General features: G+C 46.2%; 2 protein-coding genes across 15 annotated transcripts in view; one reads left to right on the forward strand and one right to left on the reverse strand.

Annotated features, from left to right (window-relative positions):
* The window catches only part of LOC112238289 (serine/threonine-protein phosphatase 6 regulatory ankyrin repeat subunit B-like), a 32,275-nt gene extending 18,570 nt beyond the window's left edge, over positions 1-13,705 (forward strand). Inside the window, exons 11-27 of one of the 3 annotated variants that reach the window (XM_042319163.1) lie at positions 87-169; positions 1,567-1,693; positions 1,807-1,875; positions 2,531-2,671; positions 3,760-3,825; positions 4,099-4,210; positions 4,483-4,554; positions 5,164-5,365; positions 5,807-5,894; positions 7,611-7,728; positions 7,877-8,096; positions 8,345-8,432; positions 8,542-8,625; positions 9,308-9,536; positions 11,062-11,144; positions 11,289-11,380; positions 11,896-13,705. In XM_042319163.1, coding sequence (XP_042175097.1) covers positions 87-169; positions 1,567-1,693; positions 1,807-1,875; positions 2,531-2,671; positions 3,760-3,825; positions 4,099-4,210; positions 4,483-4,554; positions 5,164-5,365; positions 5,807-5,894; positions 7,611-7,728; positions 7,877-8,096; positions 8,345-8,432; positions 8,542-8,625; positions 9,308-9,536; positions 11,062-11,144; positions 11,289-11,380; positions 11,896-12,149 — 2,128 coding nt within the window. In that variant the 3' untranslated portion in view covers positions 12,150-13,705. The remainder of the gene's footprint in view (positions 1-86; positions 170-1,566; positions 1,694-1,806; positions 1,876-2,530; positions 2,672-3,759; positions 3,826-4,098; positions 4,211-4,482; positions 4,555-5,163; positions 5,366-5,806; positions 5,895-7,610; positions 7,729-7,876; positions 8,097-8,344; positions 8,433-8,541; positions 8,626-9,307; positions 9,537-11,061; positions 11,145-11,288; positions 11,381-11,895) is intronic. The other 2 variants (XM_042319176.1, XM_042319172.1) reach the window with 2 other exon arrangements.
* Positions 13,706-13,992: 287 nt separating this feature from the next.
* Positions 13,993-26,502, reverse strand: part of LOC112238212 (1-phosphatidylinositol 3-phosphate 5-kinase) — a 33,857-nt gene continuing 21,347 nt past the window's right edge. For 7 of the 12 annotated variants that reach the window (XM_024406801.1, XM_024406837.1, XM_024406831.1 and 4 more), the window contains 29 exons: positions 26,297-26,371; positions 26,071-26,178; positions 25,226-25,366; positions 24,250-24,376; positions 23,328-24,025; positions 23,073-23,234; positions 22,423-22,800; positions 21,977-22,077; positions 21,753-21,824; positions 21,414-21,585; positions 20,995-21,173; positions 20,719-20,832; positions 20,144-20,300; positions 19,856-20,010; positions 19,609-19,699; positions 19,439-19,499; positions 19,200-19,337; positions 18,941-19,061; positions 18,756-18,797; positions 17,035-17,130; positions 16,816-16,899; positions 16,635-16,735; positions 16,448-16,507; positions 16,135-16,311; positions 15,850-15,953; positions 15,459-15,656; positions 15,063-15,255; positions 14,817-14,891; positions 13,993-14,630 (listed from right to left, as the gene is read on the reverse strand). In XM_024406801.1, the coding sequence (XP_024262569.1) occupies positions 14,515-14,630; positions 14,817-14,891; positions 15,063-15,255; positions 15,459-15,656; positions 15,850-15,953; positions 16,135-16,311; positions 16,448-16,507; positions 16,635-16,735; positions 16,816-16,899; positions 17,035-17,130; positions 18,756-18,797; positions 18,941-19,061; positions 19,200-19,337; positions 19,439-19,499; positions 19,609-19,699; positions 19,856-20,010; positions 20,144-20,300; positions 20,719-20,832; positions 20,995-21,173; positions 21,414-21,585; positions 21,753-21,824; positions 21,977-22,077; positions 22,423-22,800; positions 23,073-23,234; positions 23,328-24,025; positions 24,250-24,376; positions 25,226-25,366; positions 26,071-26,178; positions 26,297-26,371 (4,296 nt within the window). In that variant the 3' untranslated portion in view covers positions 13,993-14,514. The remainder of the gene's footprint in view (positions 14,631-14,816; positions 14,892-15,062; positions 15,256-15,458; positions 15,657-15,849; positions 15,954-16,134; positions 16,312-16,447; positions 16,508-16,634; positions 16,736-16,815; positions 16,900-17,034; positions 17,131-18,755; positions 18,798-18,940; positions 19,062-19,199; positions 19,338-19,438; positions 19,500-19,608; positions 19,700-19,855; positions 20,011-20,143; positions 20,301-20,718; positions 20,833-20,994; positions 21,174-21,413; positions 21,586-21,752; positions 21,825-21,976; positions 22,078-22,422; positions 22,801-23,072; positions 23,235-23,327; positions 24,026-24,249; positions 24,377-25,225; positions 25,367-26,070; positions 26,179-26,296; positions 26,372-26,502) is intronic. The other 5 variants (XM_024406853.1, XM_024406845.1, XM_024406821.1 and 2 more) reach the window with 3 other exon arrangements.

A 26,502-nucleotide genomic window follows, 5' to 3' on the forward strand; every position in this document is an offset into this window, starting at 1 on the left:
GGTTCGCTCTCTCTCTCTCTCTCTCTCTCTCTCTCTCTGCCTCTCTGCCTCTCTGCCTCTCTGCCTCTGTCTCTGTCTCTCTGCAGACGAGGAGTCCATGGTATGTTCCCTCTGCACCTGGCTGCTATGAACGCCCACTCAGACTGCTGCCGGAAGCTGCTCTCCTCAGGTAACCTACCAGCACCAGCACAAAGCCATTGGCTGTGTGTACCCTGTTTTACCCTCTTCCTTGGACGAAGAACAGGAATGTCTTATTGCTGCTTTCCAGTCCTGAATTCCTCTACAGGGGGAACTATTCAGCCTGGGTCAGATTGAAGTCACATTGTTCCTCTAACAGCAATACAAGGCAATGGGCATACAAACACAGGCAGGCATTGGGCCAGCATACAGAGATGGTCTGATCAGGCATTGGGCCAGCATACAGAGATGGTCTGGTCAGGCATTGGGCCAGCATACAGAGATGATCTGATCAATCATTGGGCCAGCATACAGAGATGATCTGATCAAGCATTGGGCCAGCATACAGAGATGATCTGATCAGGTATTGGGCCAGCATACAGAGATGATCTGATCAAGCATTGGGCCAGCATACAGAGATGATCTGATCAAGCATTGGGCCAGCATACAGAGATGATCTGATCAGGCATTGGGCCAGCATACAGAGATGATCTGATCAAGCATTGGGCCAGCATACAGAGATGATCTGATCAGGCATTGGGCCAGCATACAGAGATGGTCTGATCAGGCATTTCTAGCGGTTTCTCTCCTTGCAGACAAGAATTTGGCTAAGCCAGTGCTCTTCTTCAAATAAGAGACCTGATTGTTTGATACATACTGGCAAACCTCTATCTAGAGACAATTTTGGCTCCAGTCTGCAAGTCTCAGGCTCTGTTTGAAAGGAGCTGTGCAGTTTCATTTGACTGTGGGGTCAGACACATACGGTAGGAGGAAATTGAGCTCTGTGAGGGCTCTGAGGCCTCTACTGTAGGAAAACAACAAAGGGAAGGCCTTTGATGTTGAGTGATTTACATGAGCTGGAGCACTCTGTGCAGCTGCACAGTTTTATTTGTGCTGAGGAGACAGCTGGCTTGAACCTCAGGGTTAGAGGTGTGGTTTAAGGGCAATATTCATAGCCTTCAGTATCCATAGCTGTTAACCCCCCCCCCTTAATTGACTAGAATGGTTTGACCCAGCATACTCAGATTCTAGGCAGGAGCAAAGTGTGACAGCGTGATGGGGATGCAAATAGAACTCTGCACGAACACTCCTTAACTTATAGCATGCTTCCCCTGCCTACAGTCTTTCTCTCTTTTTTTGTTTTGTGTGCTTTCAGAGTATAAGTACGTGTAGAAGTAAGAGTATTAGACTATCTCAGCATGTGTGTTTTCTAGCCTGCCTGTCTCTCACCTTACCTCACCTTGTAATCCTGTGTGTTTTCCTGCGTTAACAGCCGTGTCTTTCTCCACCTCCCTGTCCTTTGTGTCTCTCCCACTTTCTTCCTCTGTCTGTTTTCCCTGCTATGTGGCTGTATGTTGCCTCTCTCTCTGTGTACATCACCCCCTGTAGGAAGGAGGTATAGCATAATGTGTCCCCTCAGTAACGACCCCTCGTCCTCGGCTCTGTCTGCAGGCTTCCAGATCCACACCCCAGACGCACTGGGGAGGACCTGTCTACATGCTGCCGCCGCCGGGGGGTGAGTGTGTGTGTCTGTACATTTAGCTTCATGTCACTGTACTCTTCAAAACAGAATTTGTCATGATTCTAAAATGTCTTCTCCTCTTCCTCTCCCTCTGTTTCGTTCTGCAGTAATGTGGAGTGTGTGAAGTTGCTTCTGAGCAGCGGTGGGGACCATAACCGGAGGGACAAGTGTGGCAGGTGGGTTCTCTTAGAGGGCAGGTAGAAGGGTGGGGGAGGTCTGAGGTAGGGCCAGATGAACGGGGCCTTAGTGGGGACAGTGAATTGCTGTGTATGGACGACAGTTGTTGAAAGCTGGTTCTTACCCTGCTGAAAGGAGATCTTGGAGAAAGAGAACGGAGCTTAGAGTGGGGGCTACATCTGTTTGTGGTCTTTTTCTGTCAGTTCCTCTCTCCAGTTCCTGTGTAGGTGTGTTTGTGTGGTCACAGCCATTTCCTCAGTCCTCTGACTCAACACTTTAGTTAACTCTCTTCAACCTTTTTAGATCTCTAAAGTGTGACTCAAATCAATGTGCAGGCATTTACGCTGTCCTTCTGTGTGTGTCTGGCCATCTCTCTGTGTGTGTCTGGCCATCTCTGTGTGTGTCTGGCCATCTCTCTGTGTGTGTCTGGCCATCTCTCTGTGTGTCTGGCCTTCTCTCTGTGTGTGTCTGGCCATCTCTGTGTGTGTCTGGCCATCTCTGTGTGTGTCTGGCCATCTCTGTGTGTATGTCTGGCCATCTCTCTGTGTGTATGTCTGGCCATCTCTCTGTGTGTGTCTGGCCATCTCTCTGTGTGTGTCTGGCCATCTCTCTGTGTGTGTCTGGCCATCTCTCTGTGTGTGTCTCTCTCTCCAGGACCCCTCTCCACTATGCGGCTGCCAGTCGTCACTATCAGTGCCTGGAGACTCTGGTGTCGTGTGGGACCTGCATTAATGCCACTGACCAGTGGGGGCGCTCTGCCCTGCACTACGCAGCTGCCTCCGACCTGGACAGAAGGTGAAGCTCCCTGACCAGACTTAGTGACAAATCCTAACTTCCGCATTAGAGTTAAATTCCCACTTAGTCTCCCATTTACAGCAATGCATGACTAAGTGAACATTTGCCTTACATGCACACCTCACCTGCCACGATGCGTGCACGAGCTTTGCAAAATAAACGTGCACTTGTTATTCAATCATTTCACCCACACCGCTCGCTCATGTGAACGAGTGTCTGCGTAGCCAAGTGCCAATTAGAACATGGTTCTAATTGAGAGGCTCGATGCGCTGAAAGTCCCCTCATTGGTTATCAGGAAGATACAAACCCACGTGGATGCTTGAAAGACCAATGAGGAGAGATTCATTAAAGATGACTAACTATGAACTAACTAGGTGTCTGTACGTACTCGGGATGGGTACAGTTATTCGAATATCCGAATGGGCGTTAGTATTCGATCGCATGTGATTATACATTTTTATAGTTAGCACTGTCAACAGCCTACAGTTCTGAGGACGCACAAAGTAATTGTTTTATTTTCAAGTTAATTTTCTCTCCTGTTGCGCTTTAGATGAAAAGGCATCCAGTGCATTTCACCCTCCAGTCAGCCCTGACAACGGTAGCCAATTGTATTTTCTTCAAATAGCCCAGTGATAACAGGCACACATCTAACGGAGATTTCACAATACCTGACACAGATCAATGCAGAACGTTTTTGAAACGGACTCTATCACAGTGAACATCAGTCATCTCTGTCACTGTTGCTGACTGTTAGCTGAAAACTACCAGAGGATACCAGTCAAAAACCTATCTGGATATCCAAAGAAATGTTATAATATTATTTGAATAGTGAAGTCATTTCATATGTCCGTCCCAAGGCTACTGCGTAGTCTTGTCCAGTGTTCACACCCCTGAGTAGTCTTAATACCAGGACATTTAGCACAGCTGTAAACGCCTGATGACCCTGAATACGAACCCTGAATTCTAGATGGAGGGTCCATCTAAACACCACTTTTCCCATAGGTTTTATTTTTGCATAAGCTATTGTCAGAAAAAAATGTTATATGGAGAATGTCTTAATATTTTTCTGCTGTGTGTGTCTTGCGAAGGCGACGTCAGGCTCTGGAGCCAGAGAGTGAAGGGGTGCAGGCAGAGAAGGAGAAGGAGGCTGCACTGTGAGTACACAATTTTATTTCTACGAGTATTATTCTATCTGTATTTGAGAACGACCGTATCTCTCTCTTTCTCTACTCTGTGTACACAGACCAGTTCAGACAGACAATACCTTCTGTCATTGTCTCGCAGCTTGTTCGAATAGCTTTTGCATGTGTCTGTTGAACATGTCTGACTCTCTCTCTCTCTCACCTCCCAGTCTGAGGCTTTATTCACTTTTGAAGGAACCTTTTATTTGAGTGTTTGCGTCTGATGATGTTGTCTTTTTCTACTAGATGTCTGGAGTTCCTGTTGCAAAGTGGTGCTACTGCCTCTCTGAAAGACAAGCAGGGCTATAGTCCTGTCCACTATGCTGCAGCCTATGGCCACAGACACTGTCTAGAGCTGGTGAGCACACACACACACACACACACACACACTCACACGCTTATGCAAAATCTGCGCACGCCACACATGAATAAAATCTAATTTTTGAGGGTTATATAATCTAGAGATGGCTCTTGTCATTTGCCCCATCCGCTAGTTAATGGAATGTGTGTGTAGAGCTTCAACTTCAGTTTCATAAGATATCGCCAATACACACAGCTCACAAATACCACTTAGGGAATTGAAATGATTTGTTTTGATGTGAACTGTGTAGTCTGTGGTTGTGGTTTCAGCTGTTGGACCGAGACGAGAGTCACCAGGAGCACCCAGAATCTCTGTGTGCCAGGAGCCCCCTGCACCTCGCTGTGAGTCATTATCATACGCAGGCATACATTATCACATATCCACTCTAGCCATGCATTATAAAGGGGGTGAAGAGGGTTTTCTTCCTGATCTTTTGACCTGAGCAGGAGAAAGACTAGTTATTTGGTCAATGGTTAACTGGCGTTATCACTTACATACATACAAATGGATAACTGGCGTTATCACTTACATACATACAAATGGATAACTGGCGTTATCACTTACATACATACAAATGGATAACTGGCGTTATCACTTACATACATACAAATGGATAACTGGCGTTATCACTTACATACATACAAATGGATAACTGGCGTTATCACTTACAAACATACAAATGGATAACTGGCGTTATCACTTACATACATACAAATGGATAACTGGCGTTATCACTTACATACATACAAATGGATAACTGGCGTTATCACTTACATACATACAAATGGATAACTGGCGTTATCACTTACATACATACAAATGGATAACTGGCGTTATCACTTACATACAGCCATACATACAGTACCACAGAGTATACATTGCAAGGACTGTGTCTTTGAAAGCCAACAGCTGGCATGTGTGTAATCTGTCTGTGTCTCTCCATCCTCCAGGCGTACCACGGCCATGCCCAGGCTCTGGAGGTGTTGCTGCAGGGGGAGAGGGAAGTGGACCAGGGGGACGAGGCTGGTCGTACTCCTCTGGCCCTAGCAGCCCTCAGGGGCCACACGGACTGTGTCCACACCCTCCTCAGCCAGGGGGCCTCGCCACGCACCACAGATACCAACAGGGGACGCACCCCTGTACACCTAGCAGGTAATGGAGACCAGTGTGTGCGTGTTTGTGAGAATTTGAAATACTCTTTTTTTTTTTGTGGTCCTGTCACAGGAGGTTGGTGGCACCTACATTTGGGAGGATGGGCATGTGGTAATGACTGGAGCTGGAGTGGAATGGTATCAAATACAGCAGACATGGTTTCCATGTGCAATTCCATTTGCTCCATTCTGGACATTATTATGAGCCGTTCTCCTCTCAGCAGCCTCCACAGGTCCGTGTGCACTAGATCTGTACTCAGTTTCCTCTGTCTGACTTTCTCTCTCTCTCTCTCTCTCTCTCTCTGTCTCTCTGTCTGTCTCTCTGTCTGTCTCTCTGTCTCTCTGTCTCTCTCTCTGTCTCTCTGTGTCTCTCTGTCTCTCTGTCTGTCTCTCTGTCGGTCTCTCTGTCTCTCTCTGTCTCTGTGTGTGTGTGTGTCCTTAGTGATGAATGGCCATACCTCGTGTGTACGCCTCCTGCTGGATGACCAAGACAGTGCAGACCTGGTGGATGCTGCAGACTCTCGGGGACAGTGAGTTGACCAATCCATTCTTCTATCCATCTATTGGATTGGTTTTAGAAACATGTTGACCATTCATGTACACTGAACATAAATATAAACACTACTTCTGAAGTGTTGGTCCCATGTTTCATCAGCTGAAATTAAACATCCCAGAAATGTTCCATACACACAAAGCTTATTTCTCTCAAAGTTTGTGCACAAATTTGTTTACATCATTGTTAGTGAGCATTTCTCCTTTGCCACACCTGTCATTCACAGGTGTGGCATATCAAGAAGCTGATTAGACAGCATGATTATTACACAAGTGCACCTTGTGCTGGGGACAATAAAAGGACATTCTAAAATGTGCTGTTTTGTCACACAACACAAGGCCACAGATGTCTCATGTTTTGAGGTAGCGTGCAATTGACATGCTGACTGCAGGAATGTCTACCAGAACTATTGCCAGATAATTTAATGTTAATTTCTCTGCCATAAGCTGCATCCAACTTCGTTTTAGAGAATTTGGCAGTACATCCAACCACATGTAACCACGCCAGCCCAGGACAGGACCGCCAGATCTGGCTTCTTCACCTGCGGGATCGTTTGAGACCAGCCACTGGGACAGCTGATGAGACTGCACAACCAGTCAGAAACGTCTCAGGAAAGCTCATCTGCGTGCTCGTTGTCCTCACCAGGGTCTTCGATGTCCACTGGCACACTGGAGAAGTCTGCTCTTCACGGATGAGTCCCAATTTCAACTGTACTGGGCAGATGGCAGACAGCGTGTACGGCATCGTGTGGGCAAGCGGCTTGCTGATGTCAACGTTGTGATCAGAGTGCCCCATGTTGGCAGTGGGGTTATGGTATGGGCAGTCATAAGCTATGGACAATGAACACAATTGCATTTTATCGATGGCAATTCGAATGCACAGAGAAACCGTGATGAGATTCTAATGTCGTGCCATTAATCCTCCGCCATCACTTCATGTTTCAGCATGATAATGCACGGCCCCATGTCACAAGGATCAGTACACAATTCTTGGAAGCTGAAAATGTCCCAGTTCTTGAATGAACAGCATACTCACCATTCATGTCACCCATTGAGCCTGTTTGGGATGCCCTGGATCGACGTGTACAACAGCGTGTTCCAGTTCCCGCCAACATCTAGCAACTTCGCATAGTCATTGAAGAGGAATGGGACAACATTCCACAAGCCACAATAAACAGCCCGATGAACTCTATGCGAAGATGTCGTGCTGCATGAGGCAAATGGTGGTTACACCAGATACTGACTTGTTTTCTGATCCACGCCCCTACCTTTTTTTAATGTTATCTGTGACCAACAGATGCATATCTGTATTCCCAGTTGTGAAATCCATAGATTAGAGCCTCATTAAATCATTTCAATTGTCTGATTTCCTCATGTGAACTGTAACTCAGTCAAATCTTAGAAATTGTTGCATGTTGCGTTTTATATTTTTATTTAGTATAGTTATAAAGGGACTGGATAGGTATACGTTAAATGGTAATATCTTGCGCTCACCTTTCTCTCCTGATAAGCGAGGTAAAATTTGGGCTGTATTGCTTACACTCATCTAATCCTTTCAGATCTGATTGGATGGATGGAAGTAATATGATAACTTCCACCGAACCTACAATACTAGTACATGGGCTTTGATTTGGGATTGTGTGTGTCTACCGATCCGTTTGTCCTACTCTGACTGTCCCCTCTGTCCCTGTCAGGACTCCTCTGATGCTGGCGGTGGCAGGGGGACATGTGGACGCTGTGTCTCTGCTGCTGGAGAGAGAGGCTGCTGTAGACACAGCAGACAGCCATGGCCTGACTGCCCTTCACCTTGGGGTGAGTGTGTGTGTGTGAATGGCTGTGTGTGTGATTGTACTGAATTCTGGGTAGCTTCTACATGATCTCTTTGTCCAGTCTAAAAGTTTAAAGGTGATCTCTGTCTCGTACCCATTTTCTCCTCTCTTTCTTCCTCTTCCTCTCCCAGCTGCTGTGTGGTCAGGAGGAGTGTGTCCAGTGTCTGTTGGAGCAGGAGGCCTCTGTGTTGCTGGGGGACTCCAGGGGCCGAACAGCCCTCCATCTGGCTGCAGCGAGGGGCCACGCATCCTGGCTTGCTGAGCTGCTGAGTATCGCTTTTTCTGAACCGCCCACGCCCCGCCTCCGAGACCACCAGGGGTACACCCCCCTGCACTGGGCCTGCTACTATGGTCAGTCACTAGACGTACCTACTACACTGGGCCTGCTACTATGGTCAGTCACTAGACCACCCCCCGCACTGGGCCTGCTACTATGGTCAGTCACTAGACCTACCTCCTGCAGGCCTGCCTCAAACCATTAATTTTTATTCTGAATCTCCAATCAGTGTGCCTGAGGATTTTGTCTCTATGTGTATATTTTATGTGAAATACCTTTTATGTTGGCATGTTCTAATACTCGTGTGTGTGTGTGTCTCCAGGTCATGAGGGCTGTGTGGAGGTACTGCTGGAGCAGAAAGGTTGTCGCTGTATCGATGGGAACCCCTTCACTCCCCTGCACTGTGCTGTGTAAGTCTTCACATACATGTACAAATTGCACAGTTTAGCCCATAGATGTCAGTGTTGACTGTTTTGCCTCATGGACAACGGTGTTTACATTCTGTGTTTCGCTTCCCAGGGTGAATGATCATGAATCCTGTGCCGCACTACTGCTGGAGACCATGGGATCAGACATCGCCAGCTGTAAGGATACTAAAGATAGGTAGGTCGTCACCAGTGGTGGAAAAAGTACCCGATTGTCATACTTGAGTAAAAGTAAAGAAAGATACCTTAACAGAAAAGTGAGTCACCCATTAAAATCCTACTTGAGGAAAAGTCTAAAAGTATTTGGTTTTAAATATGCTTAAGTATCAAAAGTAAAAGTATAAATCATTTCAAAGTCCTTATATTAAACAAACCAGACCGCATCATTTTCTTTTTCTTCTTTTTTATTCACAGATTGCCAGGGGCGCGCTCCAACACTCAGACATAATTTACAAATGAAGCATTTAGTCAATCTGCCAGATCAGAGGCAGTAGGGATAACCAGGGATGTTCTCTTGATAAGTGTGTGAATTGGACCATTTTACTGTCCTGTTAAGCATTCAAAATGTAACGATTACTTTTTTGTGTCAGGGGAAAATGCATGGAGTAAAAAGTACATTAATTTTCTTTAGGAATGTAGTGGAGTAAAAACTGTAAAAACTATAAATAGTAAAGTACAGATGCACCAAAAACTACCTAAGTACTTTACACCACTGGTCGTCACACACCCGATTCAGATACATATTGGAGTTGCCCTGGATCAGATGGAGCTGTATCTAACACAGCCTCAATCTCTAACTTCTGTGTTCTCTTCCTCCTTCTGCTTTCCTCTCCTCTCACATCCTCCCCTTTCTCTCCCAGGACTCCACTCCATGCTGCAGCATTCTCTGGTCATGTGGACTGTGTCCAGCTGCTTCTGTCCCATGATGCACCTGTGGATGCTGTGGATCAATCAGGGCGCAGTGCGCTGATGATGGCTGCAGAGAAGGGAGGAGTGGGGGCTGTAGAGGTGCTGTTGACCAGTGCCAACGCCAGCCTGGGTTTGGTCGACCAGAATGGCAACACAGCCCTCCACCTGGCCTGCAGTAGCGTGAGTGTCCTCTAGGGAGATTTCTCTCCCCATTTCTTTGACATGACATTTGTACATTCCACATACAAATACTAAACTCAGCAAAAAAAGAAACTCACTCACTGTCAACTGCGTTTATTTTCAGCAAACTTAACATGTGTAAATATTTGTAGGAACACAAGATTCAACAACTGAGACATAAACTGAACAAGTTCCACAGACATGTGACTAACAGAAATGGAATAATGTGTCCCTGAACAAAGGGGGGGTCAAAATCAAAAGTAACAGTCAGTATCTGATGTGGCCACCAGCTGCATTAAGTACTGCAGTGCATCTCCTCATGGACTGTACCAGATTTGCCAGTTCTTGCTGTGAGACGTTACCCCACTCTTCCACCAAGGCACCTGCAAGTTCCTGGATATTTCTGGGGGGAATGGCCCTAGCCCTCACCCTCCGATCCAACAGGTTCCTGACGTGCTCAATGGGATTGAGATCCGGGCTCTTTGCTGGCCATGGCAGTACACTGACATTCCTGTCTTGCAAGAAATCACGCACAGAACGAGCAGTATGGCTAGTGGCATTGTCATGCTGGAGGGTCATGTCAGGATGAGCCTGCAAGAAGGGTACCACATGAGGGAGGAGGATGTCTTCCCTGTAACGCACAGGGTTGAGATTGCCTGCAATGACAACAAGCTCAGTCCAATGATGAACATGACGGAACATGACGGAGCCTCCACCTCCAAATCGATCCCACTCCAGAGTACAGGCCTCGGTGTAACACTCATTCCTTCGATGATAAACGCGAATCTGACCATCACCCCTGGTGAGACAAAACTGTGACTCGTTAGTGAAGAGCACTTTTTGCCAGTCCTGTATGGTCCAGCAACGGTGGGTTTGTGCCCAAAGGCGACGTTGTCTCTGGTGATGTCTGGTGAGGACCTGCCTTACAACAGGCCTACAAGCCCTCAGTCCAGCCTCTCTAGCCTATTGCGAGCAGTCTGATTAATGATGGAGGGATTGTCCGTTCCTGGTATAACTCGGGCAGTTGCTGTTGTGATGTTTGGATGTACCGATCCTGTGCAGGTGTTGTTACACGTGGTCCGCCACTGCGAGGACGATCAGCTGTCTGTTCTGTAGCGCTGTCTGAGGTGTCTCACAGTACAGACATTGCAATTTATTGCCCTGGCCACATCTGCAGTCTTCATGCCTCCTTGCAGCATGCCTAAGGCACGTTCACGCAGATGAGCAGGGACCCTAGGCATCTTTCAGAGTCTGTAGAAAGGCCTCTTTAGTGTCCTAAGTTTTCATAACTGTGACCTTAATTGCCTACCATCTGTAAGTTGTTAGTGTCTTAACGACTGTTCCACAGGTTCATGTTCATTAATTGTTTATTGCTCTTTGAACAAGCATGGGAAACCGTGTTTAAACCCTTTTTTCAATTATCTTTGAAAGACAGGGTCCTGAAAAAGGGTCATTTATTTTTTTGCTGAGTTTATATTTACAATCATAGTGCATAATATATTAATTTGGCTTCACCCCCCTTCAGGGAAAGGAGGATTGTGTTCTGTTCATCCTGGAGAGGCTAAAGGATACTGTTCTCATAGGTGCCACAAACGCAGCACTGCAGACGTAAGTGTTCGTCAGAGATAGCCCATGGTTAGTCTTGGAACCGAGAACCAAATATTATGTCCGCTAGCAACCTTGATTTATTCTGGGGTGGAAATGTCTAGCCCCTCCCCACTACAAACCTTCTGATTGGTTTGTCCCTCCCAGGCCGCTCCACCTAGCAGCTCGTAGCGGTCTGAAACAGGCTGTCCAGGACCTGCTGTCCAGGGGGGCCAGTGTTCAGATGTTGGATGAGAATGGTAGGTCTTAAGGTCTGGTCTGGGCATGAATCAGTACCAGTGTGTTAAAGGGATCTAACTGCATGTTGCTATTATATCAGCTGCCTGTGGTGTTGGCATGTCTATGTACATTAGCTAGCTAGCTACAGCGGTCTGTCTCTCTTTGCTCTGGTAGGCTCGAGAGTGTGTGTGTGCATCTAACTGGTTTGTAGCTCTCTGTCCCAGTTCCACCTGTCAAGTATTGTTATTAGGGCCAGGAGTTTTTCCTTATCTCTATAATGAATTAGGTTTAGGTTGTACGCATTCCCTGTCTGCTTGTCTGTGTACTGTCTGCGCTGGCTGTGTACTAATGGAATGCTGCTTTCTCCCGTTGTCCTCTCTTCCCTTGTCCCCTCACCTCTCTGTTTTTCGCTTTGCTCTCTCCGCTTCTTCCATGTTTACTCCCCCCTCTTTCTCTCTGTCCATCTTCCCTTCCCTACTTATTTCTCCCCACCCTATCCTCTTCTATTTCTCTGCCCTCCTCTCTCTTCCCCCAGGTCTGACGCCTGCTCTAGCTTGCGCTCCTAGCAGGGAGGTGGCTGACTGTCTGGCTCTCATTCTGGCTACCATGATGCCTTTCTGCTCCCCTTGCAGCTCCGGAGTCCCCTCCCCAGGTTCCCTCCTGAGGGCCCTATCCAGGCAGAAGGGTTCGCGGGACCCTCGTAGCCCCAAGGCCCCCTCTGGCCCCTCCAGCGAGGGAAGTGCCAGTCAGGGCACCACTGAAAACGACTCAGACTCAGAAACCTTTTGACCCCTATGACTTTTAAAAGACTACCAGGATGTCTGCAGAGCCGCAGTTTCCCACCACGAATCCCTCGCTTGTGCCCCAAGAGTAGAACCTGTGTGGGGGCTTGTACAGGACTTTGTCCCCCCCCCTAATGGCTGGAGCTCAACCTCATGTGATCCTACCTGCTGGTGTTTCTTATCCAGATCAATCTAGGTACTCTGTCTCAGCTTGGCTATCTATGACAGCAGCTGAGACTTTTCTAGCTGAGACTTTTCTAATTAAAGCCATTTTGTTTGTAGGACCTTTTTAAAAATGTTTAAAAAAAAGTTTATTTTGGTTGACCGATGTACCAAATATTGACGTATATTTTTGTGTCAGCGTTCATACTGATCTGCCCAGAGATGTGAGTATAGCACAAACCAACTAAAGCACAATTCTAGAATTGACTTAAGTCTATTATAAAGAAACATGATGGAATGTGCATGAGGCGGATAGAAGTGGTACCCTTTCAACTTCTTGTTTCCACACCAATAGAAATCACCCACGTCAACTGACCTGGAAAAGCTCTGGGCTGTAGTTATTGGCTATAGGTGACTAGGACTGTTCCTGATCCTGTCCCTAGTGTTACAGGACCACAGTGCTTCAGTAGTTTACATGATCAGGTCTCCAGTGAAGAGGTTGACACCTGTACGGTATTTATTAACGCTTATATTATGGTACAGAATACTGCTTGCACTTAAACTGTAAAGGAGAGCAGGACCTTGACCTCTCTCCATCCCCCTTTCCCATCTAGTTTGTCTACCTACCAGCAATGTGCCAGTCTAACTTGTCCAGTGCCTTGTTAAACCTTTGTATTCATTTTTTAATTTACATTTTCCAAAAGAAGTGTACGCATTCTTCAGGTGCGTGTGGTGTCTATTCAATCCGTATCGCAGAAGTTCAGCTTTACATTTAAAGGCAATGTTCCTGCTTGAGCGGAGACGACCTTAACATTTCTATAGCGGAATCTGTCACGCTTCAACTGTACAGATTGAATAGAGCCCTAGATTGTGTATTATGGATGTATGTGACTGAGATGAGTTGATTAACTCTTGGGGTCATGTCACTTCTAACCCTGAAGAAAAAAACCACACCACACCAATGTTTTTACACTCCTATGATCAGAGACGTGTGTATGTCTGCAACAAGATGTTGTTCTGCATGTCATTGTAAAGCACAACCTTGTCTGTAATAACTCTACCCCAGAGCACACATTTTTTAAAAAGCACAGTGTTAGTTTAAACACCTCAAGGCTTGTTGATAATGAAAGTAACGAAGAGATTGGGTCTGTGTCCCAAATGGACCCCTATTCCCTACATAGTGTAATACTTTTGAGAAGTGCACTATAGGGAATATAGCCATTTAGGATGCTGCCATGGATCAGTATTATGATGCCAGAAGGAGCATCACACCACCAGTCAGTTGTGACAATCGGATCAGATTGATTTTCATACCAGTTCCTGATGCAGTATGAAATGCTCAAGGCTGTTTGTCTTTTTATGAATGAATTGTACAATAATATAAAAATCTGTTTTAATTTACTGCTGTGTGTCATGTCCGTACTTTCCTATTTGTTACCAAGTTAAAACATTACTTCTTTAGGTAAGCATTAGATGCCAAAAACATGAGAATGGATCCTCCATTTCAGCCTTGGAACCCTCAAATGCCTCTACATAGATTGCAAGGAGTCAACATACCGGTAAAACAATTAGCATTTCATGGTGAAGTCTACAGTCTAGTCGGGACATCTGAGCTGATGAACAATGACTATCCTCATCTATGTAGTTTCACAAGATGGGACAAACAAAACATCTCATTGACACGGAGGTTTAAAACATTTGTGAAATCAGTGTTAATCTTTAATTACATACTCTCTGTACATTTACATCACATTGATTCATTTGTTCACCAAACTAGGACCACCAAGTAAGATTTTTTTTTCCAGTGCCATCTCACTGTGCCCGCGTGAAACAGTTTGACACGTCAAGATAAATTAGGGCCCAGTTTTTACTGGACAGTCATGACTTCCAATAATACTCTCGAGTCACTCGTTTACAGTCTAGTAGATCATAATAATACTATGGAATGATTGAGTCGTTGTATACTGGCCTTGCATTACTCTTCATCAATCCATCCAGTATGCTTTTATGGTTCCTTATTGGGCAAAGGGTTTTTCTGCATTGTAGTCTCCTGTCCCCCCTGGTAACTGATGCCCATGTTGTGTTCTGCAGCTAGCAGCGGAGTCCCAGATCCGTTTATGCTGTGTTGCCAAACATGCCGTGACAATGACATAGGAATTGGCTAGACGACACACACAGATCTGGAACTCAGGCTAGCTCCCTGGTGTCAGTTAGCAGTTGACCCCTAGACCTGTCCAGTGGTCAGGCACCATGAGGAAGTATTTGTCCATGGCCTCACAGAAACGCGATCGGTACAGCTCCGGAGACACCACTGTAGGCATCTTACCTGTGAGTGAGACACAAAACACCACAATAGCAATTTTCATTTACAGGAAGAAATCAAAAGGTCTTTGTATAATAAAAAAAACGAACTACTAGAGATCTCAAAGCTAAATGTGAAAGGGCACAATCTAAAAATAGACTTCAAGGACTAATGTAGGGGGAAGGTGACGTCTGACAGATGATGAATTACCTTGCCCTCCCAGGATCCCTGTGGATTTCACCACCATCTCCAGCTTCTTATCCCATGTGAATGTCCGAATGTAATCTGACACAATGGAAGGAATGTTTCTTTTATAAATACAGCAGAGTACAAATTCATTCGCATGCCTTTTTGAAGCAGCATGCATAGAGAAATTAGATGTTTTTTCTGTAAGCACCAGCAAACAGTTATCAATGTTATAGCCAATGAAAATACGTTTGAAAGCTTTTCTCGCACCTATGATTCCCACCACCAGCTGGTCTGTGGTGTCATCTCGTCCAACCAGCAGAGAGTAGTCTATGATCAGGTGACTAGACAGGAAGTAGGCATCACTGTGTATGGCAGCCCTCAGGATGGCCTTGCAGTGGGCTCTGATGTACAGAGGGTTGTCATGGACCAGCTTCAGTAGGTTCTCATCCAGCAGAACCACCTAATATAGAATGATGCCATTTAGCTGATGCTTTTATCCAAAGGTTGTTATTTCAAAAGAGAATGTGTTCTCAATGACATACCTGGTCAAATAAAGATACATGCATAAATAAACAAAGCTACTGACTGTACAGTGAGTGCATACATTTATGTTGTATGTGGCCTCAGCGGGAATCAAACCCGCTAGCCTTGTGCCATGCTCACCTCACAGCTCTCCTTCCCAGAGTCGGTCTTAACGTTGCGGTTCCTCAGAGAACCCTTGAGGTCGAACACCTGGGCCATCTTCCTGCCATAGAACAGGTTCTCCATGACCAGCAGATCCAGCTTCTTCTCAGAGTTGTTCTGGGAGTTCTTGTAGCCGATCCGGTACACACCCAGGATCTTAGCCAGGGCAGTGGGTCGCTGTGGGACAGACAGGGGGGTTTAGGATAGGAATGTGTTCTAATCTCAGAAAATAAACATCCATCACACAGACAATAGGACAACTCCTTGAAAATGTTTTAATAAAGTCATTTATTTGAGGAAATCCGATTTATCACCAAAATAGTTAATATTGATCTAAGTCAAATGTAACTATATGGTTAGTGTAGTTTACCTTCTGCTGCACAGCTCCGGTGATGTAGGTGAAGTAGTGAGGGGCAAAGTCCAGGAAGGACTGAACCTCTAGTCTGGGCATCTGCTTCAGGATGAACCGGTCATCTGAGTGAGGGAAGGAGGGAGAAAGAGAGTGATAATAATAACCACTACAGACAAATAAATAGCACTACTGGTGGGTGACATGGACAGCACATATTTAAAGGAGTTATCTTGCCCCCAAATAGGACTTCCTGGTAAATACAAGTTAAATAAAACAATATGACTCTAGTGTTGAGGGTCACACCTTCGGTGGCGTAGAAGACGGCCCCAGACTTGCCGCCACGGGCCTGCCAGTTGACGCAGTGGGAGAGCGAGCGGACAAAGTCATCCTCCGTACTGTCCATGATCTCCTCTCTCATCTTGTGGAACTCCTCTGCATAGTAGATCCTGCAGTAGAACTTAGCATTGGCATCAGAGAACTCTACGAATGAGAGAGAGAGAGAGATATATATTACTGACTAGGCCCTATGCTTGTTATTGAGAGAACGTTTGCGGGCTAAGCACTTCACAGGTAACGCCATCCCAAAGGGCACATAAATCCAATGAGAAACACTCACGTAATTCGATATGAGGGTTTCCGGCTGACTTCTTGTGCTTGTCTCCTATGTCTGCATCTTCTGTTCAAATAAAAAATAAAAAGGATGATAGGAATGCCATTAGAACAGAAATGAACTGAGGTAAAAAATACTTTCTAGCCCCCCCCTCCCATGTTTCCCGTTTACCCTGAGAGGATCCACTACTCACTGAGAGGGTCAGCGTCCATGCTGCTGCGGCCCGGACCCATCTGGGAGGAGGCCGTCTCATTGGGCTTGGCTGGGCTGTTCTTGGCCCGGCTCTCTCCGGAGCTACACCCCGACAGGATGAGACGAGGCATTATACATCAGGTAACATACACACAGTCAACATCAGCAGAGTTTGTGTGTACCTGATGGTTTGGGTGGTATCCTCGCCTCCAGCCTTCACCGTTGTCTTTGACAGCTCATCCAGAGCAGTCTTATACTCCTTACAGCTAGAGGTCAGGCCGAGGTCATTCAAATAACATTAGAACACTATAACGACAATAACTTTAGAACAACAAGACAAAATAACACATCGGTGAGTAAGACGTGCAGAGAATGGAGAAGAAATAGAGCGGAGTGGTTACCTGAGAGCGAATGCAATGATGGAGCTGGGTTCTCTCTCACACACGGCTATGGGCACTCTCTCATGCTCATACATCAGGTAATGCTTGTCTGGGTCACTGACAAACAAAGATCACAACAACGTCAGAAATTACACAGGGCTCAATAATACAGCACACTACTTATCTGTCCATTATACAGAGGATACAACCTGGGGTTGGAACCGATTCAGGGAACAGAACCGAAAACTGTAAAAGAACAACGTTTTTCGAAGAACAGAACCGGGAACAACAGGGATCTATACTGTTCTGAAACAGAACTGTTATTTCAGAAGCACAGGAACTGGTTAAGAGCGTTCTTTTACATTCCAGGAATTTTTTTCAAGTCCCACAAAAAACACAACAAAGCACCTCTGCATAGCCCTCACTGTCACTCAGAAGCATATTCCAGTGTCTGTCTGCCTGCCTGCTGAAAATCTTTCCCAGTGTTTGTAGGCTAACTGCCCCTCCCTCCGAAGCATGCATAGTTTAATGTAGCCTACTGACGTTACGGCAAGCGGAACCGGAGCGCCAAGTCTAGGTCCAAAAGGCTCCTTAACAGCTTCTAACCCCAAGCCATAAGACTGCTGAACAATTAACCAAATGGCCACCCAAACTATTTACATTGACACCCCCCTTGGTTTTTACACTGCTGCTACTCGCTGTTTATTATCTATGCATAGTCACTTTACCCCTACCTACATGTACAAATGACCTCAACTAACTTGTACCCCCGCACATCGACTCTGTACCGGTACCGCCTGTATATTGCCTCATTATTGATAAGGTCTACACACCTGTTGTATTCAGCACATGTGACAAATACAATTTGATTCGATTAAAAAAATAAAATAATTAGATATCAGATTCACTTTTCCAATGCTAGTTAAGGCTATTATAGTTATGACGTTTCACATTGATTTATTAACTACAAAAAGACGTGCCTTCTATTTGAATTCTGGTGCCGCTCTGAACACACAAGCTTGTTCGCTAGCTCTGGTCTAGCTCTCAAACTCAAGATGGCATTATGTGTAATGGAACTGAGAGTCATGATCAAGGGCTAGCTCTGGTCCAACGTTAGTTAAGCCAACTCTCTGAAGTTCAAAGGCTTTCAGAGATCCTTCATAGAAGCCGCTCCTTCGTGGGTATAATTTTGTGGACCTAATTCAGATAATGCATGTCATAACAACAAGATGCCCAGCGATTCATGCCCAGCTCTCTCCTCACCTGCAAAAATTCAGTCGCATATCACACCCTACACTAGTCTGTCCAATGCATGTACATAGAGCAGCTTGGTGAAGAAGTGTAATGTTGAGCTAGATGTAGAAAAATACATTTAAAACAAGGTTTAAAAAGGAACAGAAAGGAATGATATAAACCAATACTTTTTTGGGGTTCGAACTGGTTCACAATTATTTACAAAATTATACCCACGAAGGAGCGGCTTCTATGAAGGATCTCTGAAAGTCTTTGAACTTCAGAGAGTTGGCTTAACTAACGTTGGACCAGAGAATGAAGAGAAATTGGAAAATAATTTTGGTTCCGACCCCTGGATACAATGGACATTTGTTATTTTGGCTTTCACAGTGCTCAGCCCCACCACAAAACAACAGCACAGGGTCAGCGGCAGAGCAGCGCAGAGCTCTCTCTGGAGCAGGTTAGAGGTTACGTGCTTTGCTCAAGGGCACATCGGCAGTAGGTGGCACCTGATATAGTGGTGATTTTTCCCGTCAACACTGGGATTCAAGCTAAACATTACAACAAAGTAAGAAAATGAACAGGGCTCAATATAGCATTGGCATTATATCAGATGCTATCTTATATGGATCATAAATTAATTTATACTACAGGCAAAAAGCTTATTCAGATGTGAAGAGCATACTGTACTCACAATGGGAATGGGATGGGGTTGTAACTGTTGCCTGGCAGCAAGTTGGCTAGAATGGCCTTCATGGTGGACTTCTCTTTCACCTGGCTGTCATTGGAGCCCAACAGGTGTCCATCAAACACATCTAGGAGACAACAAGAATGGAGTTAGAGACCAGAAAGGTCTGTATTTAGACACACACTGTAGATCTAGAGAAAGTGAATGGTAAGCGTACGTGGGGGGTTGTGTTTGTGATTCTACAGGTGTGTGTGTGTGTGTTCACCCTCTGGGATGCTGACAGAGTCCTGGTCAGGAAAGGATGGTCCAGACGAGAGGGGTTCTGAGCCGGGTTCCCCTGGTGACGGTAACGTTAGCAATGACGACCCCGAGCTCGAGGGCAGGGTAGTGAGGTGACGGTCCTCTGTCAATTGAAAAACAGACACGACCATCAACTACTGTCAACCAATGAGAGAAGTACTATAGCATTCTGACTGAAAGCTGGGAGAAAAAAAATCCCCTCACCTTTGTCACCATTTTGTACCACAGGGGAGGGGTTGCGTGGAGAAGACTCCAGAACACTGGTCTGTTAAACAAAATAAATACGTAACATTCCATCCTTTAGGATACAAGTCCTTATCATATACTAAGCTCATCCTATCATCTGAATTATATCAGGTATATATTGCACTGACCTTGCTGTCGTCTGTCGGTCTGTGTCTCCCAGGGCTGGCTGGGACCGACAGACGCTTCCTGCCCTTCTCCTGCTGGAATAGGTCCTGCAGCCTGGAGGTTAAATGGTTCAACAAATTAATTATTTATTAATTAATTAAAATGAAGCCTAGTACTAGACTAAAAACACGTGTTTATTGGAGATTCATTTATCTGTGTCTAGGAAACCACCCTTAACATTAAAAGCTGCTCCGATATCAGTGTTCTCACCTGCTGTTCCAGGACTGCAGTGTTTCACACAGGCTCTGTTTCTTCACTACCACTGATTCCAGTACAGACTGGAGCTGCTGGGGGGAGTCACTACCACAAGCCTGGAGACGAGCCTGCAGCTTCTCTATCCAGCTACGCAGCTCTGCCTCCTCCATCTGAACACACACAAAAAAAACTGATGGGAACCATGTGTTTGATACCTTTCCATTCAATCATTATAATGAGCCCGTCCTCTGATTTACAGTGACAACACTGATGAAAAGTCAGCCTCCACTGCACTATACATACACGAGACATATTTGGAGTGTAGCTCCCACCCTTCGAGGGGGAACCTACGTCTTTCTGTGCAAACAGGTCCTCCATCTTCTCTTCGCGTGTCTTGCTGAAGGTGTCCGTCTTCAGGGAGGTGAGGCGGTCCTCTATGGCCAGATACACCTGATTCACCCTGACAAGAGGGAGAGAATGGAAAAGGACTGGTCAGAACTAGAAAGAAGGTAAAAACTAGTCAAACTAGATTATTCAGATTCGTCAGTTGGAGCCTGGTCCCAGATCTGTTTGTACCGTCTTGCCAACTCAGAGGACAATAACCATAGGACTCAGCTATACAGCACAAATGGCAGGTAGCCTAGAGGTTAGAGCGTTGGACTAGTAACCGGAAGGTTGCAAGATCGAATCCCCGAGCTGACAAGGTAAAAATCTGTCGTTCTGCCCCTGAACAAGGCAGTTAAGAACAAATTCTTATAGGAACAGTGGGTTAACTGACTTGCCTAGTTAAAAGGTAAAATAAAAATAAATAAATAAAAAACAGATCTGGGACCAGGCTACTTAAGGCCATGGTAGACAGACAACAGGTAGACAGTTACTTCTGTGAGAAGTCCTTGAGGTCCTGCTGCATGCTTGCCTTGGAGGGCCCCTGGTTCCTGATGAAGATCTTAGGGGGAGGGAGGCAGATCTCCAGCAGTCTCACTGAGATGTAGCTGGGGGTTAGACAAGTGGAATGGCATGGGCATATACAGATGTTTTGAATTGTTGCAAAAATGATAAGAAAAAAATTGCAGGAATGATAAATGTTGGATAGATGTATGAATGGATGGCAGGTTGGATGGATGAAAATAAAAGCCTTGGCCTGTGTTTCCCACCTGAATGAGGCCACCATCTGGTTGTAGGAGAAGTACTGGTGGTAGTCTTTGTGGATGGAGTGGCCACAGGGCTCAGCATTAGCCCTCCTGGTATACTGGTGACCATAGAACCTCAGCTCCAGGTACTTAGCAAAGGACATGGACCACGAGTCATTGGACAGGGGCACCACAGGAGTCACCTACAGAGACAGCAGAATACAAGGATCAAAGCTCTGTGAGCGATAGAAATTAAGCAGACCTGGACAGCAGCTTTTTGCTCTAGCCAAAAACTGGCAATTCTGATTAGCAAGACTTTGATTAGTTGAATTAGGTGATCTCGCTATTAACTAAAACAAACAGTTAGGTGTGATAGCTATAGAGCAAGTCCTGGGGTTAGTCATGGAACAGATAAGGAAACGCAGATTAACAAGTTACTGTACCTGTTTGCATATGCGGCACCAGGAGTAGTTGAGGATGGTGTGTTGGTATCCAGGCACAGGAGAGTCCAGCTCCTTCAGTACGATCTGAACACAGCCACTGCCATGGACAAACCGCCGCACATGGTGCACCATGGGAGTCTCACAGAACATACTAGGGCACTGATAGGATGGCCTTTATAATGCATTCACAGACACACGCACACAGACAGACACGTTAGGGCAAAGAAGAGGGGCTTCATTGAATGACATTTTATTACATATCAATGACACACTTCATGGTCAAATATTTGATTGGAAATTCAATAAATAATTTGTCAGGTTCTGATATTTCTCCCTCACCTGAAACAGTATCTCTCCAAGAATATTCCTAGTGTGAGGTCATTCTTTCCGTAGAACTCCATCGTGACAATCCTGTTGAGAACAAATAAGTCTTTGTGGATAGCTGACCTTTCAGAGTTCAGTCAGCTGGTCTTTCACAGCGGGTTCACAAGATTTCTATTGCTCCTAAGGGGATAAATAAAGCTGTACTGAATTGAAGACCACCAGGGTTGAGTGGGGTTTACCAGGGACTGACGCAGGGGTTGGGGGAGTTGTTGGACTGGGCTGAGGAGCTGCTGAACAGAACACACAGTCTCTGGTGGTTCACCGGGTTCAGGCAGTCCAGCTAAAAACACAAAAGTAATGGTGGTCAACAACAACAAGCACATATGCTTTACAATTCAAGAGCGCACTTCGCCTCTTCAGACCTCCCCTAATCTCTCTGGAGAGTGAGTGAGGTGGTGTGCTCATCAATGAAACACACGGAGCAGTAAACTAGCACTGACCAAGGGAGATGTTAACATAGGTTGTCTGTAATGGAAAACCCCTCAATATACACCAGAACAATATCTAACGCCACAGATACATCAGTGAGACTGTTGGAGATCTGTCTCCCTCCTCTGCCTATCTGTCCCATCCATCTCCTATTATTGTGGTGTGTAGCACATCTAACTAGCTGGCCATGACTCACCTTGGAGGCCCAGGTCATGTCATTCTGTCCTGCTGGTTTCTCTTCCTCACTATCAGCCTTGACGGGGTGCTTGGGCGGTGGAGCCTCCCGGACTGGTGGCTGAGGTAGGGGCTGGGTGAAGGGGTCTGCCTCCTGCCGGAGGCGGCCCCCCTGGGCACGGTAGTCTGCCAGCATCTTGGCCAGGTCCTGGCTGCTGCCCAGCTGCTCTGCGATGCGGGCACTGGTAAGGTGGTGGGAGGGTAACACCTGGATGGGGCGGAGGGGAGGGACTCCGTTGGTGATGCCTCCACCTGACGGGGCGGAATCTTTGAGGAGTTGTCGCTTACGTCGACAGTCCAGTTCTTTGAAGTCCTTGTTGAGCAGCGGGGAGAGGTACACCTGCACGAGGAACTAGTTTGTTACATCTCAAATACGAAAATAGCATATCGGCTTATTCGCCTAGCACTTAAGTGTTATGAGATGTGCGTAATGCACACGCATGACAACAACTCTTTTGGTAGACATCTCCACTATAACTAACAACTGAGTACAGAGGAATTAACGGTCACGTGAACAGATGACCTGATATTCTATTGTACATTACTGAACTACATTGAGCGAATTGATAGAAAGCAGGTTGAAAAACCTTCAGTGAATGTAAACCAACAGACCTTTTCAGGAAAGTAGTCTCTGCTGGGGCAGCGTAGGCCAGCAGGCGTGAGGAGGAAGGGCTCTCTAAAGGTGATAAAGGGGGAGATACAAAGGATGATGTCCTTCAGCTCCTGTTTGAAGCCTGCCGTAAGCGTCTTGAGACGGTCGTCCGTTGAGGCCACCTGCTCGGTGGCAAAACAGAAGAGGATATTGTAGGGCAATGGAAACCAACATGTTTCTGTCTGTATCCTTAATCAGTTTTTTTTCTCCCTCACCTGCTCTGTGACAAACAGCCCTGTGTCATCCTGCAGGGGGTCTCTGAATAGCCTGGGGGGTGTCTCTGAACCCGAGCTCTCTTCCCGCGACTCACCCCTCCCCAGAACCCCCGACCCGCTCCCCCCCTCAGTCTCCCCCTTCCCCGATCCAATCTCATCTGCCAACTCCTCCAGGTCATCAATAAGATAGGGTGGGGACACTGGAGGTAGCAGCACCTGGCGATTGGACAACGGCGTGGAGGTCATGACCTCTGCTGACTCCACCCCCTCAGCCCCCAAGGAGGAAGAGGAGGACAGGAAGTGTTTTTTGTTGACTTTTACACCATGGACATCTTTAGGCGAGGAGGACTCTGATACAGATTTCCCAAGGGAAGACTTCTCCTCCTCCTCCCCCAGCACAGTCTCTCCTCCCTGGGAGAGGGTGCTCTGGTCGGTCCCATTTTCCTGGCTCTCCTCCTCCTCAACAGTAGTGCTCTCCAGGAGACAGGGGAAGGAGTTGGTCTTGGCCAGGCTGGGAGGCATGGCGAACTCATCCATGAGGAAGGATATCTCTAGCTGGGAGTGGTAGGCCACACACACCATGAGGATGATGATCTCTTTAACCCTGGCCAGCTCATACTCAGATGCCCCACGAAGCTTTATGGTACAGCCCAGCTGGGGAGAACAGCCCTCAAAGAACATGAGAGTCTTCAACTCATCTGTCACGGAGAGAGAAGGGAAGAGAGGAGAACACATTACATAGTTGTGCTCTGGAACTCAGGGGAGTCAGAAGGAGGAGCCTGGAGATCAGTCTAGACTGGGCGGGAGGAACTTGTGAATGAACGCACCTGGTTGCAGTAGGTTTCATGTGTTGGATTATTTAAGTGAATTAAGTTTTATGAACGGCTTACAATATCTAACAGATAGAGTAGTTTCCACTCACTATTGGCCAGCTGGAAAGAGTGTAGGTAGAACTTTTGGCAGGTTCCCAGTCGAGGCTTGGTGAGCAGCTGGTCCATGGACATGACTAGGTCCCCCTGGGTCATACGACTCACCCTGTCCAAGACTTGCTGCAGAGAACCAGAGGTGGGAAAGAGAGACTGAGGGCAGGTACGGCTAATAGACAGTTGAATGGGTTAAGCAGAAGAACAGGCTAACATGGCTAAAGACACCATCAAAAAGAGTTAAAAACAAAAAGCTAACAGCTACATAAAGGTAACTGCCAAAATAATGGGAACACTTGAGTGAATGAGGGACACAAAGTATATTGAAAGCAGGTGCTTCCACACAGGTGTGGTTCCTGAGTTAGTTAAGCAATTAACATCCCATCATGCTTAGGGTACAAAAATGCTGGGCAGGCTCACAGGGCATGAGAGGTCACTGAATGGTTTGGAGTATGAAAATGACGTAAACCATATGTAATGGTCATCTCAGTCACCAGATCTCAACCCAATTGAACACTTATGGGAGATTCTGGAGTGGCGCCGGAGACAGCGTTTTCCACCACCATCAACAAAACACCAAATTATGGAATTTCTTGTTTACGAATGGTGTTGCATCCCTCCAATAGAGTTCCAGAAACATATAATCTATGCCAAGGTGTATTCTGGCTCGTGGTGGCCCTATGTTGGTGTTTCCTTTATTTTGGCAGTTACCTGTATGTAACATGTTCTAAAGCTAATTAAGGTGTGTTTGGAAACATAACCCATGCTACTACAGTAACTAGTACAGAGAGCTAGAAAGAGGGCAGGGCAGTACTGACTGGTTTGAGGTCAATAACCAGCAGTAATGTAAGTAGTGACAGAGGGCAGAACAGAGGGCTAGAGAAAGCTAGTGAGATATCAGTAATGACTGGTTTGACATTGATAACCACAGCTAATAAGGTAACTAGCAGTACAGAGAGCTAGAGAGGTACTGACTGGTTTGACGTTGATGACCAATGTGATCCCGTGCTCCAGCAGCATGTCCTGAGCGATACGAGACACAGTCTTCTCTACCAGCACCAGGTTGGGACGCACGTCCGCTATACGCTGAACATAGTTCTTCAGAAACTCACGCTCCTGGGGAACAAAGACAAAGATTTGTTTCTTTTTCTAAATTTCTAGAAATTATGGATGGGTGTCAGCAAATTAGTGAAATATATACATTTTTTTTAACCCTGTTTTCTCCCTAATTTCATGGTATCCAATTGGTAGTTACAGTCTTGTCCCATCGCTGCAACTCCCGTACGGACTCGGGCGAGGCGAAGGTCGAGAGCCGTGCGTCCTCCGAAACACATCCCAGACAAGCCGCACTGCCTCTTGACACAATGCCCACTTAACCCGGAAGCCAGTCGCACCAATGTGTCAGAGGAAACATTGTTCACCTGGCGACCGTGTTAGCATGCCGCCACAGGACTCGCAAGTGCGCGATGGGACAAGGACATCCATGCCTGCCAAACCCTCCCCTAACCTGGACGACGCTCTGCACCGCCCCAATTGTGCACCGCCCCATGGGTCTCCCGGTCGCGGCTGGCTGCGACAGAGCCTGGACTCGCCCCCAGAATCTCCAGTGGCACTGAGATGCAGAGCCTTAGACCAGTGCGCCACTCAGGAGTCCAGGAATTAGTGAAATATGTATTCTAAATGTGTTTGTCTTAATGCCTAGCCCTTAATTAGGTTATTTGACATTATACTTGTCATCTTGTTAATTTAGCTACATAAATCATTCATGCTTTAAATCAACAGGACAGCACAACCCACAAACCACTGAGTGTCTGACTGACCTGAAGCACAATGGGGTCAATGCAGGTGAATTTGGTCTCCTCTCTATAGAGATACTCTATGGAACACTTCAGCAGCAGGATCTTGGGGTTCTTGATGTACGAGTTCATCTAAGACAAAATGATACTTTATTGAGTTCATCTGCACATAGACAAGCAATAAACAGTGTCGTTCTGGCTCGGTTTACAGGGAGAGATGGTGGTTATTTTTACAGGAGAGGGAACCTACCTTTTTGTGGGCAATGTTCTTGGTACAGACAAAGCCATTCACTACAGCAGAGTCAAACTTCTTCCCTCCAGGAATCTAAAAAAATAAATAATAATAAAATAGCCATTTTGGTCACGTTAAATTACTCAAAATTCAACCCCTACAGTGGGTGCAGTATAAGTACAGATACATGACAAATAACCTGATTCAGAGTTGAGATAAGTGCA

The sequence above is a fragment of the Oncorhynchus tshawytscha genome, linkage group LG03, assembly GCF_018296145.1.
Source record: "Oncorhynchus tshawytscha isolate Ot180627B linkage group LG03, Otsh_v2.0, whole genome shotgun sequence".
NCBI lineage: Eukaryota > Metazoa > Chordata > Actinopteri > Salmoniformes > Salmonidae > Oncorhynchus > Oncorhynchus tshawytscha.